General features: G+C 40.5%; 1 protein-coding gene across 2 annotated transcripts in view; it reads left to right on the top strand.

Annotated features, from left to right (window-relative positions):
* Positions 1 to 1,722: 1,722 nt before the first annotated feature.
* The window catches only part of ttll12 (tubulin tyrosine ligase-like family, member 12), a 78,333-nt gene continuing 54,082 nt past the window's right edge, over positions 1,723 to 25,973 (top strand). Inside the window, exons 1-3 of one of the 2 annotated variants that reach the window (XM_054800180.1) lie at positions 1,723 to 2,063; positions 5,508 to 5,668; positions 19,841 to 20,030. In XM_054800180.1, the coding sequence (XP_054656155.1) occupies positions 1,920 to 2,063; positions 5,508 to 5,668; positions 19,841 to 20,030 (495 nt within the window). In that variant the 5' untranslated portion in view covers positions 1,723 to 1,919. The remainder of the gene's footprint in view (positions 2,064 to 5,507; positions 5,669 to 19,840; positions 20,031 to 25,973) is intronic. The other variant, XM_054800179.1, reaches the window with a different exon arrangement.

The following is a 25,973-nucleotide window of genomic DNA, read 5'->3' as shown; positions in this document are numbered from 1 at the left end:
TTTACTTTTATCTGTGTCTTATTGGTAATATTTTTCTTTCTTTTCCTTAACACAGCACGAGTTATAGCTCGCACATTATTTCTAAACTCCAATTGGCTTATTTTACTTTTTTCCAAAACCTCTCCTTTTTTTTCCTCCCGTCCTTCATCACTGCTTAATGTATATGTAACGGATGCCAGTCTGTGAGGCTGCGCAAGCGTACGTTGGTAAACCTCACTCCCTCTGCCTTAAAGCTGCGCTGAACACGGGGCCAACAGTCTGGGATTTTAGCCGTGCGGTCAGCGCTCCCGCCTTCCATCACGAAGGTATTGTGTTCAAGCACCAGTGCGGGCAGTGCGAAACAGGGCGGGTTACAGCTTCAAATTGTGTGTAAAGTTTCTGTCAAAAATTTTACTCTGGTATCTATTTTATTTATACAGTATTCCATTACATTCCACCTTTGCATTTTTTCCTTCATGACTGCATAGAATACCTAGCCACTGATACATAATTAAAACAGGCAGTTATACTATGCAGTGAAATTCTTATTCTGTTCATTCTCCCAAGAAAAGAAAGAAAACACAAGAAAATGAATAAGAACAGAAGAAACATTAATAAATTAAGCAACAACATTAATACAAATAAATAAATAAATAGTGTTATGAGTGTGTGCGTGTGTTGCGTGTGTGAGTGCTTGGTTGAGGAGCCTGATGGCCTGTGGGTAAAAGCTGTTCGCCAGTCTTGTGGTCCTGGACTTCAAACTCCTGTATCGTCTGCCTGACGGTAGGAGTGTGAATAATGAGTGTTGTGGATGTGTGCTGTCCTTGATGAGGTTGTGTGTTCTTCGTAGGACTCTACATTTATAAATGTCTTGCAATGAGGGGAGGGCTGCCCCAACAATGTTCTGTGAGGTCTTGATCACCCGCTGGAGTGTATAGAAGAGCCACGTGTGTGTTCGCCCGGTCTGCTCAATACATCACTGCATGACACTGTGCTGTTTTCCTGCTAGGCGAGCATTCATTTTAAATGTGCAGTGTCCTTTATATTATACAGGTGTGTTGAAGGTAAAATATGTATGCAAAATAAGTAAATGAATGGTATGAGTGTGTCAATTGCTAATTAGCCGCTATGCTAAGCGGAGTTTGCCATTGCCATTCATTTGTATTGATGTGATACTTTGAATCCTGTTAGATGGTTATTCTACAAGATATAAGTGCCTTTATTTTTCTTGTGTGTTTATATTGCAACATGTATTAGGCTGTTACACATTTACGTTTGCACATGGTCAGACAGTGTATAGGAGAGAGCATCACAACATGACAACACAACATCACTGCATGACACTGCTGTTTTCCTGCCAGCAAATTGAATGCGAGAGACTGTTGAGCTCAAGTGACACTTTATTTTCTTATGCTGGACAGCAATCTTTAAACTGTTCTCAGGATATTTAATGGACATATATATATATATTTATGTTTCACTTAAATGTTTTGCCTGTTCATTCTCGTTGGAAGTGTTATGTTTACAGTGGATCTGACTCCCAGTGTAACTGTGAGCAATGAAAGGAGATGCATTTCAGCCCACCAACTCATTGGTGGTAAACTGCTGTCAGGATTCTGAATTTTGTCATAAACATGGTCGATATTACGTACTCCGGTACAGTAGGTGGCGGTATGCACCGTTGAATTCATGGTTGCAACCCGCCATTAAAATCAAAAGAACAAGCAGACGAAGAAGAAGAAACCTAAGCGAACATGCGCAGAACGGCTCACGTAGGGACAGATGTGGCTTGAGGAGGTACAACCGGAAATTGTGCCCTTTGGACACCGCGTGGGCTGAGTGCTTCGGGGGCTCGCTACCTTGAATTTTGACACAGCTACTGCCGCTAAAGTCCCATTCTTCACCGCTGGATCAACACTTCCGGTTACATCGCGACGACGATGTCAACCAACGCTGGCGTGTTGTTAAATGGAGGCGAAAATGAAGAATTCAAGACTTTTGTTACCTTATACTACAAAGCCTTGAATGGATGTGGAATACCTCAAATGTACTGGAGGAGCCTACATCACAAAATCACGAACCAGGTCAGTGTTAAGTGTCATCACCACCTCTAAAGTGGTAACTTTTAATGGCTTGACTACGTCAGAAAATCACTGACAGCGGGGGTCTCATCAATCTACGAAGTTTGGGTACGCACAATAAAGAACGGAAAGGTTTCGCACGTTTTCCATGCAAAGTGTGGGACATGGGAGTCGTTTAAAATCAGAGCGAAATGCCGCATACACATGCAAGAACGTTAAAGAAACAACTGCAAAAACGCAGAGAAGGGTGGCTACTGGACAGGTGTGGCATCAAAGACGGAACTTGTGAAATTTGTACCTATTTGGTGGCATGCGCGCGGATTAATTGGTTATTAGTTCTATGCCTACTGTGATGAGATACGAAGTGAGATAGTCATCTGTGCTTCATTTTTAAGATTGTCATTGAGCGAATATTTTAGTGTTACAACACAAAAATATGTATCAAAGATTTTAGCGCATGCGCAAAACCGGCGAGGATACACATTTCATGTCGAGTGGAACTGCGTAAAAACATGTTCCATTTGCAGTGAGCAACAACAAGCGAAATGCATACTAAAGCCAAAGTTAAAGTATTCTTACCACTCGAAAATGTGAAATGCAGAAAGAATTGCCTCATAACAGAAAACTTTACATTTATAATTTCCTCATATTGCTTCATGTAAATACACTCTAGTGCCAAACCCCTGCTTGTGTGTGTATATACAGTGTGTGTGTGTGTGTGTGTGTATATATATATATATACACACACACACACACACACACACACACACACACACACACACACACACACACTCCTGATCCAAATCTTAAGACCAGTTGGAAAAAATGCTAGAATTTGCATTTTGCACCTTTGGATCACTACCTGAAGCTCCAGTCTTCTGCTGAATGAAAAAGCACCCCAGATCATGATGGACCCCCTCCAGTGTGCCGGGTAGAAAACATCTCAGGTGGGATCTCCTTGTCATGCCAGTAACGTTGGAAGCCATCTGGACCGTCAAGGTTACATTTTTTCTCATCAGAGAATACAACATTTTTTTAAACCTTTCAGTGTCCCATGTTTGATGCTCCCAGGCAAAGTCTAAACGGCCAGTTTTGTGGCATTGAAGGAGACGAGGTCTTTGAATTTGTTTTTTAAACCCTTTTCCCGCAGATGTCGTCTGATGGTTATTACGCTGCATTCGGCACCAGTAAGGGCTTTAATGTGGGTCGAAGACTGCCCTGTATCTTGATGGACAGCCAATTGGATCCTCCGCCTCAGCGCAGGTGTGACTTTTTTGTTCCAGCTCGACAATCCGACCACGTTCAAAAAGAGAAAGTTTCTTAGCTTTCGCCATCACGAGGGCATGACAGTGTGAATGCCTGACAGAAAATGAACATTTTAAGCCGTTTTATAGCCTGTGGTCTTAAACTGTTGATCAGCTGATAAACAGCCTATTTCAGTTTAATTGTTGTTTTCAATAAATTACTTTTTGAAAATGCTTTTTGTCTCACTTCCCCTTTTTGTTTTTGAATATTGTAGCTCTACTTAAAACCTCATTAAGATCCAAATGTGCAAAATGCAAAGTCTAGCAATTTTTCAACTGGTCCTAAGATTTCGATCAGGAGTATATATATGTGTGTATGTATATGTGTGTATGTACAGTATATACAGTGGGGCAAAAAAGTATTTAGTCAGCCACCAATTGCGCAAGTTGTCCCATTTAAAAGATTAGTGAGGTCTCCAACTTTCATCATAGGTGTATCTCAACTATGAGAGACAAAATGATAAAAAAAAAATCCAGAAAATCACTGTCTGATTTTTAAAGAATTTATTTGCAAATTATGGTGGAAAATAAGTATTTGGTCACATAGCAAGCAAGATTTCTGGCTCTCACAGACCTGTAACTTCTTCTTGAAGAGGCTTCTCTGTCCTCTACTCGTTACCTGCACAAATGGTACATATTTGTCCATCAGTATAAAAGACACCTGTCCGCAACCTCAGACAGTCAGACTCCAAACTCCACTATGGCCAAGACCAATGAGCTATCAAAGGACACCAGAAACAAAATTGTTAGACCTGCACCAGGCTGGGAAGACGGAATTTGCAATAGGTAAGCAGCTTGGTGTGAAGAAATCAACTGTGGGAGCAATTATTAGAAAATGGAAGACATACAAGAACACAGATAATCTCCCTCGATCTTGGTCTCCACGCAAGATCTCACCCCGTGGGGTCAATGATCACGTGAACAGTGAGCAAACATTCCAGAACCACACAGGGGGACCTAGTGAATGACCTACAGGGAGCTGGGACCAAAGTAAAAAGGCTACCATCAGTGACACACTACGCTGCCAGGGACTCAAATCCTGTAGTGCCAGACGTGTCCCCCTGCTTAAGCCAGTACATGTCCAGGCTCGTCTGAAGTTTGCTAGAGAGCATTTGGATGATCCAGAAGAGGATTGGGAGAATGTGATATGGTCAGATGAAACCAAAATTGAACTTTTTGGTAGAAACTCAACTTATCGTGTTTGGGGGAGAAAGAATGCTGAGTTAAATCCAAAGAACACCATACCTACTGTGAAGCATGGGTGTAGAAACATCATGCTTTGGGGCTGTTTTTGTGCAAAGGGACCAGGACGACTGATCCGTGTAAAGGAAAGAATGAATGGGGCCATGTATCGTGCGATTTTGAGTGAAAACCTAATTCCATTAGCAAGGGCATTGAAGATGAAATGTGGCTGGGTCTTTCAGGATGATAATGATCCCAAACACACCTCCCGGGCAACGAAGGAGTGGCTTCGTAAGAAGCATTTCAAGGTCCTGGAGTGGCCTAGCCAGTCTCCAGATCTCAACCCCATAGAAAATCTTTGGAGTGAGTTGAAAGTCTATGTTGCCCAGCGATTGCCCCAAAACGTCACTGCTCTAGAGGAGATCTGCGTGGAAATGGACCAAAATACCATTAACAGTGTGTGGAAACCTTGTGAAGACTTTCTGAAAACGTTTAACCTCTGTCATTGCCAACAAAGGGAAGATAACAAAGTATTGAGATGAACTTTTCTTATTGACCAAATACTTATTTTCCACCATAATTTGCAAATAAATTCTTTAAAAATCAGACAGTGTGATTTTCTGGATTTTTTCCCCCTCATTTTGTCTCTCTTAGTTGAGGTACACCTATAACGAAAATTGGATACCTCACTCATCTTTTAAGTGGAAGACCGTGCGCAATTGGTGGCTGACTAAATACTTTTTTGCCCCCACTGTTTATGTGTATATTCTCATTCCTCTCCCTATCCCCCTGTGCTCTTTCTCTTTGCCATCTTTATCTCATCTCAGCCAACTGAGCCCGAGTTCTATTGCAGGTTTATTTCCTAGAGAGAGTCATCCCTTGACTTTGTCAACAAAGAGCTTGCAAATAAATCCAAATAGGTCTCATTCCTTACAGAAATCTTTTTTTCTTTTCTTGACAGATTTATGATGCTGGCAAGGTGTTTGGAATCATGCAGCTCCAGGTAAATGAGGATGATTGGAATAAGGTTGGCTGTGTAGAGAAGGAAAAGACTGGAATGGTGGTTAGCTCCAAAGTAATTGTTACACGAAAGAGTGGACTGCAAACCTCACAGCCAACAAGGTAAGTATGGCAAAGATGCCTTGTTAGTAGGAGTGTAACAGTATACATGTATTTGTATTCAGTAGGGCTGCAGCTATCAATTATTTTTGTAATGGAAAAGTCAATTTGAGTGTTTGATTAATCGAGTAATTGGAATAAAACACACTTGAATAATTTCATAATAAAACAACCTCCATGTGTATTTTAGTGAAAACTAGTTTAAATTATTAATTTGTCTTATAAATGCACATCAACATTGAATTTGCACTTTCAACATAGTGCTGTCGAGATTTAAAACAAGGAGTGATTATGATCTGTATTTAATGTAGTAAATCTAATGAATGTCTTTTTTTAATCTCACATAAAATTGCAGAAAGGAAAAGTCCTCACCTTGAGTTATTTTCATTTAAATTTATTATACTATGGCAGATCACAAAGTTGATATTAGGCATGGGCCAGTTGCTGGTTTCAGTGTATACCACAGTATAAAAAAGTCATGATTTAAAAAAAAAAAAACGCTAAAATAGTCTGTTATACCATCCTACAATATGAGAGAAAGTGATGGTCCACCGCGGCCACTATGTGGAAATACTTTGTCATGTCCTGTGTTATTCCTCGCAGTTGCAACTGGGCTTTGGTGTGCAGAAACCACAGGCATGAACTTTGTTGGGAGATGTCAGCAACTAAACCGTCGCAGCATAGCTAGCACTGTCGTTAGCTGCCTCGAAGCATCAAGGGGGGCCAGTGTGACGTGTGCTCTCGTAGGGTTTTGGATCCCGGAGCGTCTGTATTTCACACTCTTTGTATTGTTTACTGGCTTTGCTTGGCGTCATAGAACTCTACTACAAAATCAGTGTTTTCTACAAGTTCGCTTCTTAAACTATTATTTCATGATGAAATTAAAAATGTGCCCATTGATGAAACCATTTCAATATGTTGCCTTGACTTCGGCTGCATTGTCTTTTGCATAATCATTTTAAATTCTTGTATATCGGTAATTTTTGATAGCAAATGCTAACTGGATGTAACACATGAACTGCGTTACATAGTTAATTTGACTGACACCAGTACTCAGGTTATGTACACAACTATTTAGGAGTTATGTTTATTATCATTATTATTATTATCATTATTATTATTATTATTATTATTATCTTTATTTCCATATTGAAGTGAATTATGATAGCAACTACTTTGATTACCTGTAAACTTTGAAAATGTGAATGTGAAATACTAATCATTAATATTTACAATAGAATTTCAGAGTTTACTGGTTACATTTTGTCTATGTTATGTTTTATAGAAAGAGGTAGATCATTTTGACTTGTATTTGCATGCTGAGAAAGTGTGTGCACTCCTGGTATACATGTATAACATACATAAAAATCTACTCATATATTTTTTTTATTTTAAGTAAATATATATACTTTCTATATTTATAGTAGTAGGTAGATCTTTGGGACTTGGTCATTTTCAAAGTAGCTCGCAGGCTAAAAAAGTTTGAGCACCCTGCTCTATACAGTTCAGAAATAATTCTAGTTCCGGCCTCTTTATACGATTTCAATATGATTCTTATCACACCAGTCGCTTCCCAGGAGGGGTCTACCTTCATCTCCTTTAAATAATAGTCCCTGAGTTGCAGGTACTGTACCTATGAAAGTCAAGGTTACACTTTTCTTTTAAGTTTTGGAAACTCTACAGCTGCCTCCCCTTCAACAGTAAACACCACACTGTGATTCCATTAGTTATCCACCTTTTGAATCCTTAATCGTATTTAATTGGTTTAAAACCACTGTCAAAATCTTAAGACCAGTTGAAAAATTGCTAGAATTTTCATTTTCCACATTTGGATCTTAATGAGGTTTTAAGTAGAGCTACAATATACAAAAACAAGAAGGGGGAGTGAGACAAAAAACATTTTGTAAAAGTAATTTATTGAAAACAACAAACTGACATAGGCCGTTTATCAGCTGATCAACAGTTTAAGACCATCGCTCAAAAAAATAACAAAAAACTCTCCAAACCAGAACAAAAATTGTTCTCGGTAGGACTCGGTAATGAGTAGCTCCACCGTTCTTGTTAATCACTGCGAAAATTGCTTTGGACATCTCATGAGTGTTTCCAGGAGGCAAGTGGAAACATTGCTCCAAGTGGTGAAGATGGCTTCACGAAGGGCATCAACTGTCTGGACCTGATGGCCATTTTAGGTGCCGTTTGATGGTTATTGCGCTGCAGTCGGCAGCAATAAGGGCCTTAATGTGGGTCGACATTAAGGTTAAGGTTTGGTTTGGTTTAGTTTATTTGAACATGAAGGTTACAATGGAATACAGCTCATGAATCATTCTTTCACAGTTCCACATGTCCAAAAGGAGTAGGAAGAAGCAAAGTTTATTTAATCCTACCCCCCCCATTCCACATCTAGTACAACACCTGTTTCATATCCTTCCAGCTCAAAGTCCATTCCTTTGTTGGCATTGATCCAAGTTTCTGAGATTGCTATTACTTTGAAAGGTTCTTTGAATTGATTCAAATATTGTTTGATGCTAATAAAGTTTGCATACATGCTTCTGCTGTTTATGTGGATGATGGACAACTTGTCGTCGTTGATGAGGCTGTTGTTATATTGCTACTCCGAATAATAACAGCAGTCGTTTGTAATGTGAGAGAAAAAATTTGAGTCCGGATCAATGTCTTTTTCCATATCCAATTGTTTGTGATCTGTAGAAGTTAAATGTGTCCAATTGTAGATCTTCTTGTAGCATATTAGAACTGTTTTCTTCCATGTTGGGAGACCTCAATATCTTTCTAGGTCCTTGATGTCTTTGACAACAAGAACTCTGGCCTCTGGTCCTCCATTTACTTAGATGAAGATTTTGCAATTTGCACTCCACGTTCCTTGGATCCTTCTTTGCTTCCTCAGATCACGTGCTTTCTTAGCAATTTCAGCATTGCGCCTTGTCAGGTGGTCATTCATGTAGACTTGTTGCTCCGTTGAGGCGACATCCATGTCAGTATCCGACACTTCTCTGGCATAGGACCTTGGTTTGATTCGAAGCCCTGTCACGACCACGTCATTCATTCGCGTGTTCTGATCTATGTCATCTATGGTAATTTTCAGCTGCTCAATGATTTTATCTTTTTCTTCACATTCTTTTTTTGAGAGTTGCTCTCAATGTAGCATTACTTTCCTGTAATTCTTTATTCTCCACTCTAATGACCCCATATCATTTTGTAATGCTTTATTCTCTGCTCTCTGACCTTGAACTTCCTTACTTAGGGACCCTATTTCTTTTTGCATCTCTTGAACTTCTCTTTGCGTGGAGGTGGAAGTCTCCACAATGAGCTGCAGCTGCCTTCCAAATTCCCCCAGGACTTGCGCTGTGGTAGCCTCACACTTTTGCGTTAAGATTCTTTCTTGCTTTTTTGCTTGGTCATGAATCTTCTTTATGGCTCTCGCTGTTGCTCCATCTACACTTCCACTCACTTGTCTCATCTGATTAAGTGTGTCATCATTGTCAGGTCTCGGCGGCGGTTGAGGTACACGGCTAGCACCTCCGGTTGTCTCAGGAGTCAGTTCTAGATCGGCATCTTCCATATACTTAACTGAATCCGGAGTGCTTCGTCCAGAACTGCTAGAGCCGCCGCCTGATCCGCCTCTTCTCCATCGAGCCTTTGACATTGTTACTGTTGCTTAGCAACGCCGTCAGTTAGCCGTTCACTTGTGGTGTAAGCCTTCGGTGATTAATATTCCTTATACCAGAGAGTTTGTCTCTCCCAGTGTCTCACCAGTCCTCGTTAGCCGAAAAAAGCTCCAGATGTTTTTAAAATCCGGCTTCGTATGCAGCTGTCAAACCGTGGCTAGCATGATAGCTTGCCTTTAACGGCTGTTGGCTCCAACTGACTGTCTGTTTTGGTGAGTTTAGTCCACACGCTGGTCCGAATTGAGGCAGAAGTCTCAGCACTCACTTGCGGAGTTGTGATCACGAACTGTAGCCGCCAAAAGTCACAGAAGGTTTAAAACTCCGGTAGACAGAGCTTTTCCGTCAGCGTCCTTTCCATACATCAGGAAGTGACGTAGTTTTTTTAGCTTTAGCCATCATGAGGGCATGACAGTGTGAATGCCTGACAGAAAATGAAAATTTTGAGCAGATATTGGCTTTTATAGCCTGTGGTCTTAAACTTTTGATCAGCTGATAAACATCCTTTTTCAGTTTAATTGTTGTTTTCAATAAATTACTTTTTAAAAATGCTTTTTGTTTCACTCCCCCTTCTTGTTTTTGCATATTGTGTCTGTACTTAAACCCTCATTAAGATCCAAATGTGCAAAATGCAAATTGTAGCAATTTTTCAACTGGTTTTAAGATTTTGATCCTTTAATCCTTTCCTGCATCTTATGTTTTTTCACTATGGCAAACCACAAGTCCAGTAATTTAATCAATTTGATTTTTGATCTCTTTGAATACCTCCTGGTCCCCCACAACACAGTGCACTGGGTATTCTCCACAGTATATTTACATCTTTCCACTTTGCAATATAATTTGGTTTACACCAACATACTAGAAATCTCATTTCATCCTGATTATCTGAATTTGTGAGGTCAAAGCCAGTGTTAGTGTGGACCATCTATCGATATCTCTTTGTATGTCCTGACTTATTCTGCTATAATTTGCTTGGTATAACTTAGATATTCCCTTTGTAACGGTAAGCCCCAAATATATATATATATAATAATATATAATTTTCTTACGTCCCCAGTCAAAGTTAAACATTTCTTGCATATCACGTGAGGGGCTGTAATTGAGCCTTAATATCTGCGTCTTTGTGACATTTATTTAATACCCTGACAAATTTCCAAACAATTCCAGAAGTTTCATCAGTGGAGGTAATGATTTATCTCTGTATTTTGTCTCACTGCTTGCGCGAGCCGTTCAATAAAAAGAGTGCTTAAGGTGGGTGATAGGCAGCAGCCTTGTCTCGTCGACCTCTGCAGTGGTATTCTATCTGTCAGGCTGCCATTAATTTGTATTCTTGCTGTTTGTTGTTGGTAGAGCGTCCTAATACACTGTACTGCCTTATTGTTGAATCCAAATCGTTCTAATACTGTGAATAGTTGTTAATACAATTAACACAGTCGAATGCTTTTTCAGCATCGACACTAACTAGTACAGTGCTCTTCTTGTCGTTTTTTGCTTGTTCCACAATATGCAACGTTCTCCTAATATTATCATGTGTCTGACGTCCTCTTATAAATCCTGCTTGATCTTCATTTATCAGTTTGACACAAATGAGTTCAAGATTCAAGATTCAAGATTCAAGAGAGTTTTATTGTCATGTGCATAGTACAACAGCAGTTATACCATGCAATGAAAATCTTATTCTGTTCATTCTCCCAAGAAAAGAAAGAAAACAAATGAAAGAATAAGAACATAAGAAACATAAACACATAAACATATATACCAATAAATTAAGCAACAACAACAGACGAGACATTAATACAAGTAAATAATACAAATAAATAAATAAATAAAGTGCTATGAGTGTGTGCGTGTGTTGCGTGCGGCGTGTGCGAGTGCTTCGTTGAGGAGCCTGATGGCCTGTGGGTAAAAGCTGTTTGCCAGCCTTGTGGTCCTGGACTTCAAACTCCTGTAGCGTCTGCCTGACGGTAGGAGTGTGAATAGTGAGTGTTGTGGATGTGTGCTGTCCTTGATGAGGTTGTGTGTTCTGCGTAGGACTCTAGATTTATAAATGTCTTGCAGTGAGGGGAGGGCTGCCCCAACAATGAGTTCAACCTCTTTGAGATTATCGTAGTATAGATTTTATAGTTTACGTTTAATAACGACATCAGCCTATAGTTTATGCAGTGTTGTTGATCTTTTCCTTGTTTTGGTATGACTGTAATTATTGCCTCAGCCCATGAGGGAGGTATTTTATTGTTCTGAAGAGTCCCATTCAAGGAGGAGAGGAGGACCGGAGTTAGCTCTTCTATAAACATCTTATACCACTCCACTGGAAACCCGTCACTTCCCGGTGACTTATGATTTTTTTGTGCGTTTATTGCCTCTTTCACTTCCTTTGTTGTAATTTCAGCCATAAGCCTATCATTCTGTCTGAGGAAAGGTCTAGCCCCTCAAGAAAAACCATCATTTCCTCTCCTTTTGCTGATGTATATACAGTATGTCACAAAAGTGAGTACACCCTTCACATTTCTGCAAATATTTTATTATATCTTTTCATGGGACAACACTGAAGAAATGAAACTTTGCTACAATGTAAAGTAGTCAGTGTACAGCTTGTATAACAGTGTAAATTTACTGTTCCCTTCATAATAACTCAATACACAGACCTTAATGTCTAAACTGCAGGCAACAAAAGTGAATACACCCCAAGTGAAAATGTCCAAATTGGGCCAAAAGTGTCAATATTTTGTGTGGCCACCATTATTTTCCAGCACTGCCTTAACCCTCTTGGGCATGGAGTTCACCAGAGCTTCACAGGTTGCCACTGGAATCCTCTTCCACTCCTCCATGACGACATCACGGAGCTGGTGGATGTTAGAGACCTTGTGCTCCTTCACCTTCAGTTTGAGGATGCCCCACAGATGCTCAATAGGATTTATGTCCGGAGACATGCTTGGCCAGTCCATCACATTCACCCTTAACTTCTTTAGCAAAGCAGTGGTTGTCTTGGAGGTGTGTTTGGGGTCGTTGTCATGTTGGAATACTGCCCTGCGGCCCAGTTTCCGAAGGGAGGGGATCATGCTCTGCTTCAGGATGTCACAGTACATGTTGGCATTCATGGTTCCCTCAATGAACTGTAGCTCCCCAGTGCCGGCAGCACTCATGCAGCCCCAGACCATGACACTCCCACCACCATGTTTGACTGTAGGTAAAACACACTCGTCTTTGTACTCCTCACCTGGTTTCCGCCACACACGCTTGACACCATCTGAACCAAAAAAGTTTATCTTGGTCTCATCAGACCACAGGACATGGTTCCAGTAATCCATGTCTTGAGTCTGCTTATCTTCACCAAACTGTTTGCGGGCTTTCTTATGCATCATCTTTAGAAGAGGCTTCTTTCTGGGATGACAGCCATGCAGACCAATTTGATGCAGAGTGCGACGTATGGTCTGACCACTGACAGGTTGACCACCCATCCCTTCAACCTCTGCAGCAATGCTGGCAGCACTCAGGCGTCTATTTTCCAAAGACAACCTCTGGATATGACGCTGGGCACGTGCACTCAACTTCTTTGGTCGACCATGGCGAGGCCTGTTCTGAGTGGAACCTGTGATGTTAAACTGCTGTATGGTCTTGGCCACCGTGCTGCTGCTCAGTTTCAGAGTGTTGGCAATCTTCTTATAGCCTAAGCCATCTTCGTGTAGCGCAACAATTCTTTTTTTCAGATCCTCAGAGAGTTCTTTGCCATGAGGTGCCATGTTAAACTTCCAGTGACCAGTATGAGAGAGTGCGAGAGTGATAAAACCAATTTTAACACACCTGCTCCCCATTCACACCTGAGACCTTGTAACACTAATGGGTCACATGACACTGGGGAAAGAAAATGGCTAATTGGGCCCAATTTGGACATTTTCACTTGGGGTGTATTCACTTTTGTTGCCTGCAGTTTAGACATTAAGGTCTGTGTATTGAGTTATTTTGAGGGGACAGTAAATTTACACTGTTATACAAGCTGTACACGTTTTGCCAATAATTTTGTGGCTTTTGGGCGTACTTCGTAATAGCCCTGCTTAAAGTCTTTTTTTAGATTTCATCTAATAATATACTCCTGGACTCTTTCATTTCTTGATATACGTTGGATCTTGTGTCCTCTGATAGTCCTGTTCCAGTTCCCTTAATTTCTCACTATTTACTCTATACTCTTTAGCTTTAACATTTTTTGCATGTGCTGTTTCAGGTATTAATTTCCCTCTGATAACTGCCTTCATCGCGTCCCAGAGTATTGTTCGGTATCTCTCCTTTGTCGTTCTCCTCAATGTATCTTTTTATCTCTGCTTTTACTTTAGCCCTTGTCTGATCTTTGTTTAATATTCCCAAGTTGAGTCTCCATATTGTTTTCCTTTTCCTGATGTTAAGATTTATTAACAGATCAACTGGGTTGTGATCAGATACATCTGCACCCCCAATCTGTCATTCCCTCACTCTATAGTAATCCTCCATCCATCCATTTTCTATCCCGCTTCTTCCTCATTAGGGTCGCGGGGATGCTGGAGCCTATCCCAGCTGACTTCAGGCGACAGACTGGTCACCAGCCAATCGCAGGGCACATATAGACAAACAACCATTCACACATTCATACCTATATATAAGTCACCAATTAACCTCACCTGCATGTTTTTGGACTGTGGGAGGAAGCCGGAGTAACGGGGAGAAAACCCACGCGCACACGGGGAGAACATGCAAACTCCACACAGAAATGCCCAGGGGAGAATCGAACCCAGGTCTTCCCGATCTCCAAGCTGTTACTTTGTTGGCCAACATGCTAACCACTAGACCACCGTGCGGCCCGTAATCCTCCATGTTAATGAAAAAATAGTAGATTCTTGAGTGCACTTTGTGTACCGCTGAATAGTGTGTATAATCTCTTTCGAGGGGGTGCATATTCCCCCATACATCTACCATCCCCATCTCTTCCAAAGATTATATATGTTCAAAAACCTTGTAAGTCGCATTCTGTTTATTTTAACGCTGGTTGTATCTACTTTATGATCTCTAATGACATCCTGGTCTCCCCCACATATCAAAATACCACACGTTTCTGTTGCAATAGCATCAAATAGGCACCTTATTTCCTTTTAGCGGATTGTTTAGGCCATTAACATCCAGCGACATTATCCTAACATCATTCAACATCCTTGTGTTTTATCATTCTTTGATCATATCCTCCCAAACAAATCCTAACTAGGCACTCATTAAAACAAAAACAAAAAAAAACATTCAACTCTTCTCCACAAGTCCCCCTTGATGGGCAGAGGAGAAATCATCATCTCTAAGAGGGCTACTCTCTAGCCTTCCCGTTCTGGTAACTCTATAAAAGACCTAGATGTCCAACTGAATAATATACTAACATCAACAGTCCCCAGCCGGGTGGAACTATTATTTTGAATGACAGAGAAGTCTTTGTTATGAACCCGTAATTCTACCTCTCTCTTCCTGCACTCGTTCAGATTTTCTTGACGAAGTCCTGTAGCTTTTCCCTCGCCTGCATCACCATTCCATGTCGAGTCTCTCTCCTCCGGACACGCCGCCACTCAGCTACTCCTCGCTCCTTTCCCGCCGCCACCGGCGCACTGTCGTCTCCTGGGATGTCCACAGCGTAGACCGGGGTGGGCAAACTTTTCGGCCCGGGGGCCACATTGACTTTTACAATTTGACAGACGGGCCGGGTCAGCATAAGATACGATACATATAAAAAAACTGCATTTGTACAAATGAAACAGTTACAGTACATATGAAACATAACCAGAAAAAAGCATGAAAGTATGAACATACCTTTTCATGAGAACAGTGCTGTTGATCACCTATTTTAGCCAGTGCATCGAAGTCTGGTGGTAATCCTGTTGTGGCAATTCTCAGAACAGATCTGAGGTGTTCATCACTCATCTGGGATCTGTGGGGTGCTTTGTTGGTGTTCATCACACTAAAAGTCTGTTCACACATACGTAGAGCCCAACAACACCAGCATCGTCTGTGCCATCTTCTGGATGTTTGGAAATTTGGCTGCACTGAATGAAGCATAAAACTCATCCAGTTTCAGGGAGTTGAACTTGTCCTTTAACACCATGTCACATTGGAGATCAATCAGTTCCAACTGCAACTCCTGTGGAACCGTTTGCGGGTCTTGTGAGAAGGGACATGACACCAGTTGAAATGCCCTGTCAATTTTTCCAAAATCACAAAACCGACGGCAGAATTCCTCACGCAGGTCATCCAGTGATTTTGCTGTATTTTTTCACATGTTGTGGGGCCTCTTTTTACGTAGCCAGTGTGGGAAAATGAGCAAATGACTTGTCTGACATTTGCTTGGAAAATAAAACCAGCTTGGCTTTGAAGGCTCTGACGTTGGCTTGCATTTCATGCACAAACTGTTTTTTCCCTTGTAGCTTCACATTCAACTGGTTCATGTGTGTCAGTATGTCCACAGTAAAAGCTAAATCACAAAGCCAAACTGCGTCATTCAGCTCAGGAAATGTGTCAGTATTCTCAAGTAGCTCCAAAAACCAAATCATCTCCTGTTTGATCTCCCACACACGTTGACATAATTTTCCCAAACTTAACCAGCGGACATTAGAATGGTTAAGTAAGTCTGTGTGATTCGCACCAGTTCCTTCAAGAAAATTAAGAAACTGACGATGGTGAAGTCCCCTCGCTGGAATAAAGTTAACGAGTTTCACAACTGGCTTCACTACGTGGGCAAGCTGCAACACGGATTTACACAGCGCTTCCTGGTGAATTATGCAGTGTAGAAAAATGACCTCCTGCTCAGGGTTGTCCTCTTTCACCTGTCCTGAATTCTCTTGAGCATCCCGACGTTTTTTCCTGTCAGATTTGGCGATCCATCTGTGGTAATGTTGGCGAGCGAGTAGAAGAAGAGCGGTAATTGGAAATGGCTCTCTCAAGTCACTGCACCTATGGCGCCACCTGTTGTTGAAATGGCGTCATTACAAGTCAAAATGAAATGAACGCAGTCATTCACATCAAACCTTAATTCTGTACCAATCTTCGGCGGGCTGGATTAAAAAGAACAACGGGCCAGATCTGGTCCACGAGCCGTAGTTTGCCCACCTCTGGCGTAGACTCTCACTCTCATTTCCTGTGCTGCTGTCGTATGTCTTCATTCCATCACTCCAGTGGATTCAGATTCTAGTCAATGGTGTCTGAAACCGAACTCCTCTCTCCTTCAGCACCTTTTTAATACTCATATCAGGCTTTTCGTTTTTTGACGACTTCGGCTGGATAGTCGCGATTAAAAAAAATTAATAAATAAATCAATAAAAAATAAATAAAAAACTTGTTTCCCATGTACACCTTCCTCTTCCACGCCGTCTTAAAAATTACTTCCTTCTTCTCAAACTTTAGAAAGTTGACAATAATGGATCGGGGTGCAGCATCCTTAGTTTTTCCGCTCGTGTGTTTGCTAGCTTGTTCGCTAGCTTCACTTTCGGTGTGTTCGGATGCTGCACGGGTTTGGTCCTGCTCTCAGCTTGCTTTCTTTGTTCTTCTTTTGTTTCTCCCACGCATGTCAATCGTTGTTGCCATTGAGTTAAGTCTTTTGGTGGGTTTATGATGCCCGGCCAGGGAGAGTCGATGACTACACGTCTGCTCTCGGCGCCATATTACTGGAAGTCCTAACATTTCATATATTTTTGAAAAAAAAAGTGAGAATGAAATACAAACAAATACAAACTGCGAAGTGTCGAGGGACGGCTGTAAATGATTACTGAAAAGGTTAAATGATCATTTAACGTCGCTTTTACCTTTTATTGAAGACTTTGTTCAGCCATGGATGACCAAGGGACTACTAAATGCCTAGAAGAAGAAGAAAAATACACTATATAGGAGATTTATCATTCAAAAAACTAAAGAAGCAGAAAAAATATGTAAAACATACAAAAATAAGTTAACAAACATCCTGAGAGTGTGTACTGTAGGAAAGAATATTATAGTCAATTATTAAACAAGAATAAAAACAACACTAGAGCAACATGGGGCATTCTAAACAGTATTATACGGAACAGTGCTAAGAAAGACTACCCTCTTTATTTTATAGATGGAAATGATAAATATGACAACATGAATCAGGTAGTTGAAAGGTTCAACAATTACTTCGTAAATATTGGACCGGAATTGGAAACAAAGATCCCAAATTACCCACCAGTAGAGGAAAGAAATGAGATCATAGACAATAATCCCAATTCCATGTTCCTCACTAACGTTACACAAAAGGAAATCATAGATATTGTCAATAAATTCAAAGCGAAAACATCAACCGATTGCAACGGAATAGAAATGGAAACGATAAAAAGGGTTATAAATGAGATTGTACAACCGCTAACATACCTTAGCAACCTATCATTCCAGACAGGTAAATTCCCAAATAAAATGAAAATCGCTGAAGTAGTTCCAATCTTTAAAAATGGAAACAAACATCAATTCATAAATTACCGACCAGTGTCCTTACTGCCACAATTTTCCAAAATCATTGAAAAACTATTTAATAACAGGTTGGACAATTTTCTAAACAAAAATGAGTTACTCATGGACAGTCAATACGGATACAGAAGCAACATTTCAACTTCCATGGCACTGATAGAAATTACAGAGGAAATCACCAATGCTATAGATCAAAGAAAGTGCACGGCTGCAGTATTTATGGATTTAACAAAAGCCTTTGACACAATTAATCATGATATTCTAATCACTAAACTAGAAAGGTATGGAATTAGAGGGTTAGTCTTGAACTGGGTTAAAAGCTACTTAGCTGACAGGAGGCAATATGTGAAGCTAGGAGAACGTACAGTACGTCCGAGGAGTTAAACATATCATGCGGCGTTCCCCAGGGGTCAATTCTAGGACCAAAACTATTCAATCTATATATAAACGACATCTGTAAAGTCCCAAGAGACCTAAAGCTAGTATTATTTGCAGACGATACAATCGCATTATGTTCTGGAGACAGCACACCAGAGCTAGTGCAACAAATCACAGATGAACTAACTCTACTAAAAAGATGGTTTGATAAAAACAGACTATCACTGAACCTAAGTAAAACTAAAGTAATGCTATTTGGTAAGTGTAAAAAGGAAACGTACCAGCAAATACAAATTGATGGTGTAGACATTGACAGGGCGAACGAAAATAAATTTCTCGGGGTTATAATAGATGAGAAGATGAACTGGAAATCTCACATTAAAAATTTAAAACATAAAGTGGCAAGAAACATCTCAATACTGAATAAAGCTAAATTTGTCCTTGACCAAAAAGCACTACATACGCTCTACTGCTCACTGATATTACCATATCTAACTTATTGTGCCGAGTTATGGGGTAATAACTACAAAAGTGCACTTCAGCCACTAACTGTGCTACAAAAAAGGTCACTCAGGATCATCCATAATGCTGCTTACAGAGAACACACAAACTCTTTATTTATAAAATCACAATTATTAAAATTTGCGGATCTCGTAAACCTTCAGACGGCTAAAATTATGCATAAAGCAAACAATATTCTTCTACCGAAAAATGTAAAACAATTCTTATCAACAAGAGAGGAGAAATATGATCTGAGAGGAAAATTTAACCTAAAACACCTATATGCACGGACAACACTGAAAACTTTCAGCATTTCTGTATGTGGAGTCAAGTTGTGGAATGGAATGGGTAAGGAACTCAAACAATGCACAACAATGAGCGATTTTAAGAAAAAGTACAAGCAGTTGATGTTCACAAAATACAAAGAAGAAGAGACCTGAACCACTGTGTACATACAATACAACATCTAACCACTACTATACTGACTATTAACTCTTCATTGTGGTGAGTACATGGTCTGTACTCATTCATTATCAATCAAACACTTCTTCAATCATTCTATCAATTATAAAGCCTGCAGCTTCCTTTTAGTAAGTGAAAACCTTGGTTATGATCGCACTACATTGTCATGTAGCCTTACAAAGCATACCTGGAAGAACAAGAGGTGAATAAATGTATTGCAATTAATGTGAAACTGATGAGAGGTAGGATTAAATAAGCTTTGCTTCTTCATACTCCTTTTTGGACATGCAAAACTGTAAACTGTATTATGTGATGTGCTACTGTTTGACTTATATGCATGTTCAAGATGAATTAAAACCATGAACCATTTGTTGACAAAGACAAAAGCAGAGATCCACATGGACATGCATGTTTTTGTATCTATATTGATAAGCCACAGGCCTCACACACTACCCCAAAGCTATAAAAATTGGGGAAACACTGTTTTAGTAGTAGTAGTAGTAGTAGTAGTAGTAGTAGTAGTAGTTGTACTTTTAAAAGAATCTTTTTTTTTAATTTAAACTTTTTTTCAACTAAAGCTTTTGAATACATGACAGGTTACATTTCTTTACAAATGTGTTATTTTTGCCAACAGTTTTTGAATGAGCTTTACAATATGGACATTTTAATGCCTTTGCAGCGTTTTCTTGGTTGACCATGCATGGACATACCGTGTTGGTCATGCCCGTCAGCAGCTGGAGGAGATTCCTGGCCTGTTGCAAAGAATGGAGTCCCTCATGAGGTTGGAGAAAGACCCTGCTGCTGATTCAGTCCAGCGTGTGATGGACCGTATGTGGCTGTACAACCAGACTTACCAACTTTCCCAAGGGGTAAGTAGACCACTTTACACAGTCACTGGTTAGTCAGTTGAAATTAACCCATAATGTTTGGAAGCAATATGGTATGTCTATTTATAAAAGTTATTTACTGCACTTTTGTACTGTTCATTGAGTATCAACATTAAGTACGACACATTCTTAACCATTTTTGAAAGTTTTGCCATGCCCCGAGAGATGCAAGGTAATGTATGCAAAACTAGGATTGAATGATTTGCAGCTGTTTGCAACAAAACTGAAGAAGAGTGACGCTGTTTCAAACTAGATTTGAGTTACTAATTGTTTTAAACGAGAATTTTAATCATCTTTAGCTACTTGAGCTAACCAAAGCACTGCAGAAATATTTGTCATTTACCCATTCAGCAGCCTGTTTGTCCCTGCTGTCTGTCCTGGTGCCTCGTGTACAAAGACTTGCATGGATTTTCCTACTTAAACATGGTGTACGCTTAAAACTTCGAAAATGGCATACACACAAAAAATCCTGATGTATCAAACTGTGCGTAAGTATGAATCCAAACACATTTCCTTTTGTACCTCTCAATCAACGTGGAATTGAGCGCACATGTAGTAGTGCCAGACAGCCTCCCTCAGCACGGCCACATTTAAATATGCAAATTCTTATAAAATATGCTCAGCACCTGTGATTCTGCTGTCTTTTGGATCATAAAACAAAATGTATAGATCAGGAAAGAAGAGGAATTTGACCACGTGTGAGTTGGAGAGACTCCTCAATAAAGACACCAAATCGGTTTCAAACTCCGGTAGCAAAAGCAGAGCTCTTACTAAAAACATCCTTTCCAAACAACAGAAAGTGACGTCCTGTCACTTCCTCTAGGGTGTCGTATTTGAGCTGGACCACATATCTGTGGTAGTGGAGTAAAATACAATGTTTTTGATGTCCTTCAACTCATCTTCTTTTCGTACGGTCTGTCAAACATTTCACGAAATGTTGGCTATTGAAAGGTTGCATTTCTTTCGCAATGTTGCAGGCGACACTGTTTGTGAGCGCACACCATTTTGCACAGTTTCGTTGATATTTACTTTGCCGAACAAACGCCTCAGTAAGCGTTGACTGTTGGGACCTGCACCTCCACTTTAGATAAAGACTGGAATACAGAAAGGAAAATGTTAATGAATTTGGACATCAATGTACAGAGTTTATATTATATGAAAAAAATACCTGATACATTAAAACAGAGCCCATTTGAAGCTACTTTTGACATTTTCAAATTATGCCATAATATACACTGCTCAAAAAAATTTAAGGAACACTTGGAAAACACATCAGATCTAAACTGGGGGAAAAATTATCTTGAATATCTTTCCTGATAATACGTGGGTGATGTATTAGTAACAAAATGATGCCACATAATTTGATAGAAATGAAAATGATCACCCTATAGAGGGGGGGAAATCAAAGACACCCCAAAAATGAAAGTGAAAAAATGATGCAGCACACTGGTCCATTTTGCCAAAATGTCATTGTAGCAACTCAAAATGATTCTCAGTAGTTTGTGTGGCCCCCACGTGCTTGTACGCATGCCTGACAACGTCCTAATGAGACTACGGATGGTGTCCTGGGGGATCTCCTCCCAGATCTGGACCAGGGCATCACTGTGGTACCTGGACGCATGGAGGAGATTCCAGGAGACAGGTAGTTACTCCAGGAGAGCTAGACAGGGCCGTAGAAGGTCCTTCAACCCTCAGCAGGATCGGTATCTGCTCCTTTGTGTGAGGAGGAACAGGATGAGCACTGCCAGAGCCCTACAAAATGACCTCCAGCAGGCCACTGGTGTGAATGTTTCTGACCAAACAATCAGAAACAGGCTCCATGAGGGCCCGACGTCCTGTCATGGGCCCTGTGCTCACTGCCCAGCACCGTAGAGCTGGATTGGCATTTGCCATAGACCACCAGAATTGGCAACTACACCACTGGTGCCCTGTGCTCTTCACTGATGAGAGCAAGTTCAACCTGAGCACATGCGACAGATGTGAAAGGGTCTGGAGATGCCGTGGAGAACGTTATGCTGCCTGCAACATCATTCAGCATGATCAGTTTGGTGGTGGGTCTGTGATGGTCTGGGGAGGCATATCCCTGGAAGGACGCATAGACCTCTACAGGTTAGATAATGGCACCCTGACTGCTATTAGGTATTGGGATGAAATCCTTGGACCCATTGTCAGAACCTACGCTGGTGCAGTGGGACCTGGGTTCCTCCTGGTCCACGACAATGCCCGACCTCATGTGGCTAGTGTATGCAGGTAGTTCCTGGAGGATGAAGAAATTGATATCATTGACTGGCCCTCACGTTCACCTGACCTAAACCCAATAGAACACCACTGGGACATTATGGTTAGGTCCATCCGGCGCCGCCAGGTTGCTCCTCAGACTGTCCAGGAGCTTATTGACACCATCCGTAGTCTCATTAGGAACATGCCCCGACGTTGTCAGGCATGCGTACAAGCACGTGGGGGCCACACAAACTACTGAGAATCATTTTGACTTGCCACAATGACATTTTAGCTAAATGGACCAGTGTGCTGCATCATTTTTTCACTTAAGCTTTTACAAACATGAATAAACTCTCTTCAAAGCAATAGTCATTTATTGATGGTATAAACAACCGGCATTTAGAGCAGCACTTCCCGTACGAGATCCAGGCACAATGACACAGCAGTCCGGGCACAGTGAGGGGGAAGTACTGCTGTAGCTACAGAGCCAAATATCCAACCCTAACCCTCTATGTTCCCACCCTCACATATGGTCATGAGCTTTGGGTCTTGACCAAAAGAACGAGATCACGAATAGATCGCGAATACAAGTGGCTCAAATGAGTTTCCGTAGGGTGGATGGACTCACCATAAGAGAGAGGGTGAGGAGCTCAGTCATCCGGGAGGGACTCAGAGTACAGGCACTGCTCTTTCACATCGAGAGGAGCCAGTTGAGGTGGCTCGGGCATCTAGTCCGGATGCCTCCCGGATGCCTCTCTAGTGAGGTGTTCCGGGCATGCCCAGCCGGGAGAAGGTCCCAGACACGCTGGTGGGATTATGTCTCACAGCTTGCCTGGGAACGCCTTGGTGTCCTCCCAGTGGAGCTGAAGGAGGTGGCCGGGGACCCAGAAGTCAGCCAGAGCTCTTTTACACACAGACCCAGAACAGACAGTGACTCTCTGCTTGCCTGGCTCGAGGTTTTTTGTTTTTCAGTCTTGACAGTAATCCCTCTTTTACAGCGATTAATTAGCACCTGACTGTGATAAGTGAGTTTCTGCGAAGTAGGATTCCTTTTTCATAAATGGAATGTGTCTTCTTAATGCCTTGTACATGGACTTTTACTTCATTTAGCCATTTTTACGCTTAAATTAGGCAAAAAAAAAAGTACTTTTTAAAAAAATATGCATTTTTAGAAATAACAGGCCGTATTCAACCACAAAACAGCATGACTTATAAAAACAAATGTTGAAAAAACATGAGTGAAGTCGCAAAATTTGAAACGTTATGTGGCGAGGTACAACTGTATAAGTGACAATGCATGCACGGTTAGTGAAAATCTGCTAGCACGAGGCAGCTATCGAGAACACACACAAATGGGAAAGACGTGTTCTTGTCTCACATAAGGATTGTGGATGGTGGGCATAATTTAAAAAAAAAAAAGTGCAATTCATGCCATGGCAGTGTAGGTCTATGGCGGGGGTCGGCAACTTGCGGCTCCGGAGCCTCATGCGTTTTTCATCTTTTAGCTTGATTTACATTTTTTGTTTATTTGCCGCATACAATACATACAAAATATATAATTGTGTCCAGTTATTTATCTTTTTTTCATAAAATACACTAGGTCCCCAACTTACGAACACAATTGGTTCCAGACGACCGTTTGCAAGTCGATTTGTTCTTCAGTCGGAGAAAAGGTAATTTACCAATGATATAGGCTACATGTACGTGTATACATATACAGTATATGTGTATGTATGTTAATATGTGTTTGGATGTAGTAGTCATATTAAACGAGGATAATTAATGAAAAAAAACAATAATAATAAAAATGATATAATACATAATGATAAATGTTATTTACCTTTGAAGAGGAGTGGTCGAGCATACGTCGTTATGGTGGAGGAGGAGGAGGGGTTATTGAAAAAAGGACAAATTGTCATCGTCGTTAGACTCTTCTAAAAGAGGAAGTGTTCTGTGGGTGGTGTAGAATTAAGCAGGCCTGTTAACACTTCACAACTTTAATCACACGCTCTGTCCGGGTTGTATCATACAACTCTTAGCCTTCCTCTCTCCTCTTCGTCTTTCTCTCCTGTTGGTCCCATTTGCAGTGTCACAGTGCCCTCTACTGGTCAAGCATGTAGCAGTATAACTACTGATGGAGCGACAAGACAAAATAAAATAAAATATAGACCAGTCTGCTGGTCTGCTTGCGTTCGTATCCGCGAATGTTCGCTAGTCGGATGTTCGTAAGTTGGGGACCTAGTGTACAGTAAAAATTGGCATATTTCATTGATAGTGGTAAAGGGAGATTAATTCATTTGAAAGGTGATTATTTTATAAAAAAAAATGTAATCAACTGACAGCCCTAGTTATTTTTTTATTAGTCCTACGACCGGAATAAGCGCCAAGACCTTTATCAGACACTGTATATTTAAAGACAAATGTTTGTGTTTTTATCAGTTATTATTATCAACATTGTAGCTTTTTCTAGTTACATTATGCCTTTTTGCTTTATTTTTCCACTTTTGCTGGGTTTTTGTTTATTTCCTTCTGTAATGAGTCACATTCCACAGATGGCCCCTGCACCACACTTTTGGACACTCATGCTTGTTTTGCCAGAAAGGAGAGTGTATCCAAGCTCTGCCTTCTTGGCAATGTTGGTCAGGGACTGGTTTGCATTATGGAGTTTTTTTTTTTTTTTTTTTAGTTTTTTTTTTACAGCTTTCAGTCATGCATTGAGGTTTTAAGTAGAGTGACAATATGTAAAAGCAAGAAGGGGGAGTGCGCCAAAAAACATTTGGAACTTGTAATTTAAACAAAAACAAAAAAAAAAAAAAAATAGTTGTTTATCACCTGATCAAAAGTTTAAGACCAAAGGCTATAAAAACCAAAATCTGCTCAAAATGTTCATTTTCTGTCAGGCATTCACACTGTCATGCCCTCCTGATGGCTAAAGCTAAGAAATGTTCTCTTTTTGAAAGTGGTCGGATTGTCGAGCAACAAGGCAGCGTGCCATTTCTGCTGAGGTTGGGCGCAGTAAGACAGTCATTCTACATTTTTTGAAAGATCCTGAGGATTATGGAACAAAAAAAAAGAAGGGTTTTATCTTGACAAAGGACTTCTTCAGGGAGAATAACATCACTCTTTTGGACCATCCTGCACGTTCCCCTGTTTGTCTATGGGATTTAAAACCCATAGACAACATTTGGGGATGGATGGCAAGAGAAATTTATAAAAATGGCCATCAGTTCCAGACAGTTGATGCCCTTCGTGAAGCCATCTTCACCACTTGGAGCAATGTTCCCACTAGCCTCCTGGAAACCCTCGCTTAAAGCATGCCCAAACTCATTTTTGAAGTGTTTAACAAGAACGGTGGAGCTACTCATTACCGAGTCCTACTGAGAAAATGTTTTGTTCTGGTTTGGAGAGTTTTTTTGTTATTTTTTGAGCGATGGTCTTAAACTTTTGATCAGCTGATAAATGGCCTATTTGAGTTTAATTGTTGTTTTCAAAGTGCTTTTTGTCTCACTCCTCCTTCTTGCTTTGCATATTTGTAGCTCTACTTAAAACCTAATTAAAATCCACCAAATGTGCAAAATGCTAATTTTTGCAATTTTTTTTAACTGGTCTTAAGATTTTGATCAGATCTGAACATGCATGACTCAAAAAGTACTTAAATGTGCACCCTTACTTTTTAAATATAGTGACCATTTCGCTAAATTGTCA

Source organism: Dunckerocampus dactyliophorus, chromosome 15, assembly GCF_027744805.1.
Source record: "Dunckerocampus dactyliophorus isolate RoL2022-P2 chromosome 15, RoL_Ddac_1.1, whole genome shotgun sequence".
Lineage (NCBI taxonomy): Eukaryota > Metazoa > Chordata > Actinopteri > Syngnathiformes > Syngnathidae > Dunckerocampus > Dunckerocampus dactyliophorus.
This window is presented reverse-complemented; position numbering and strand designations above follow the sequence as displayed.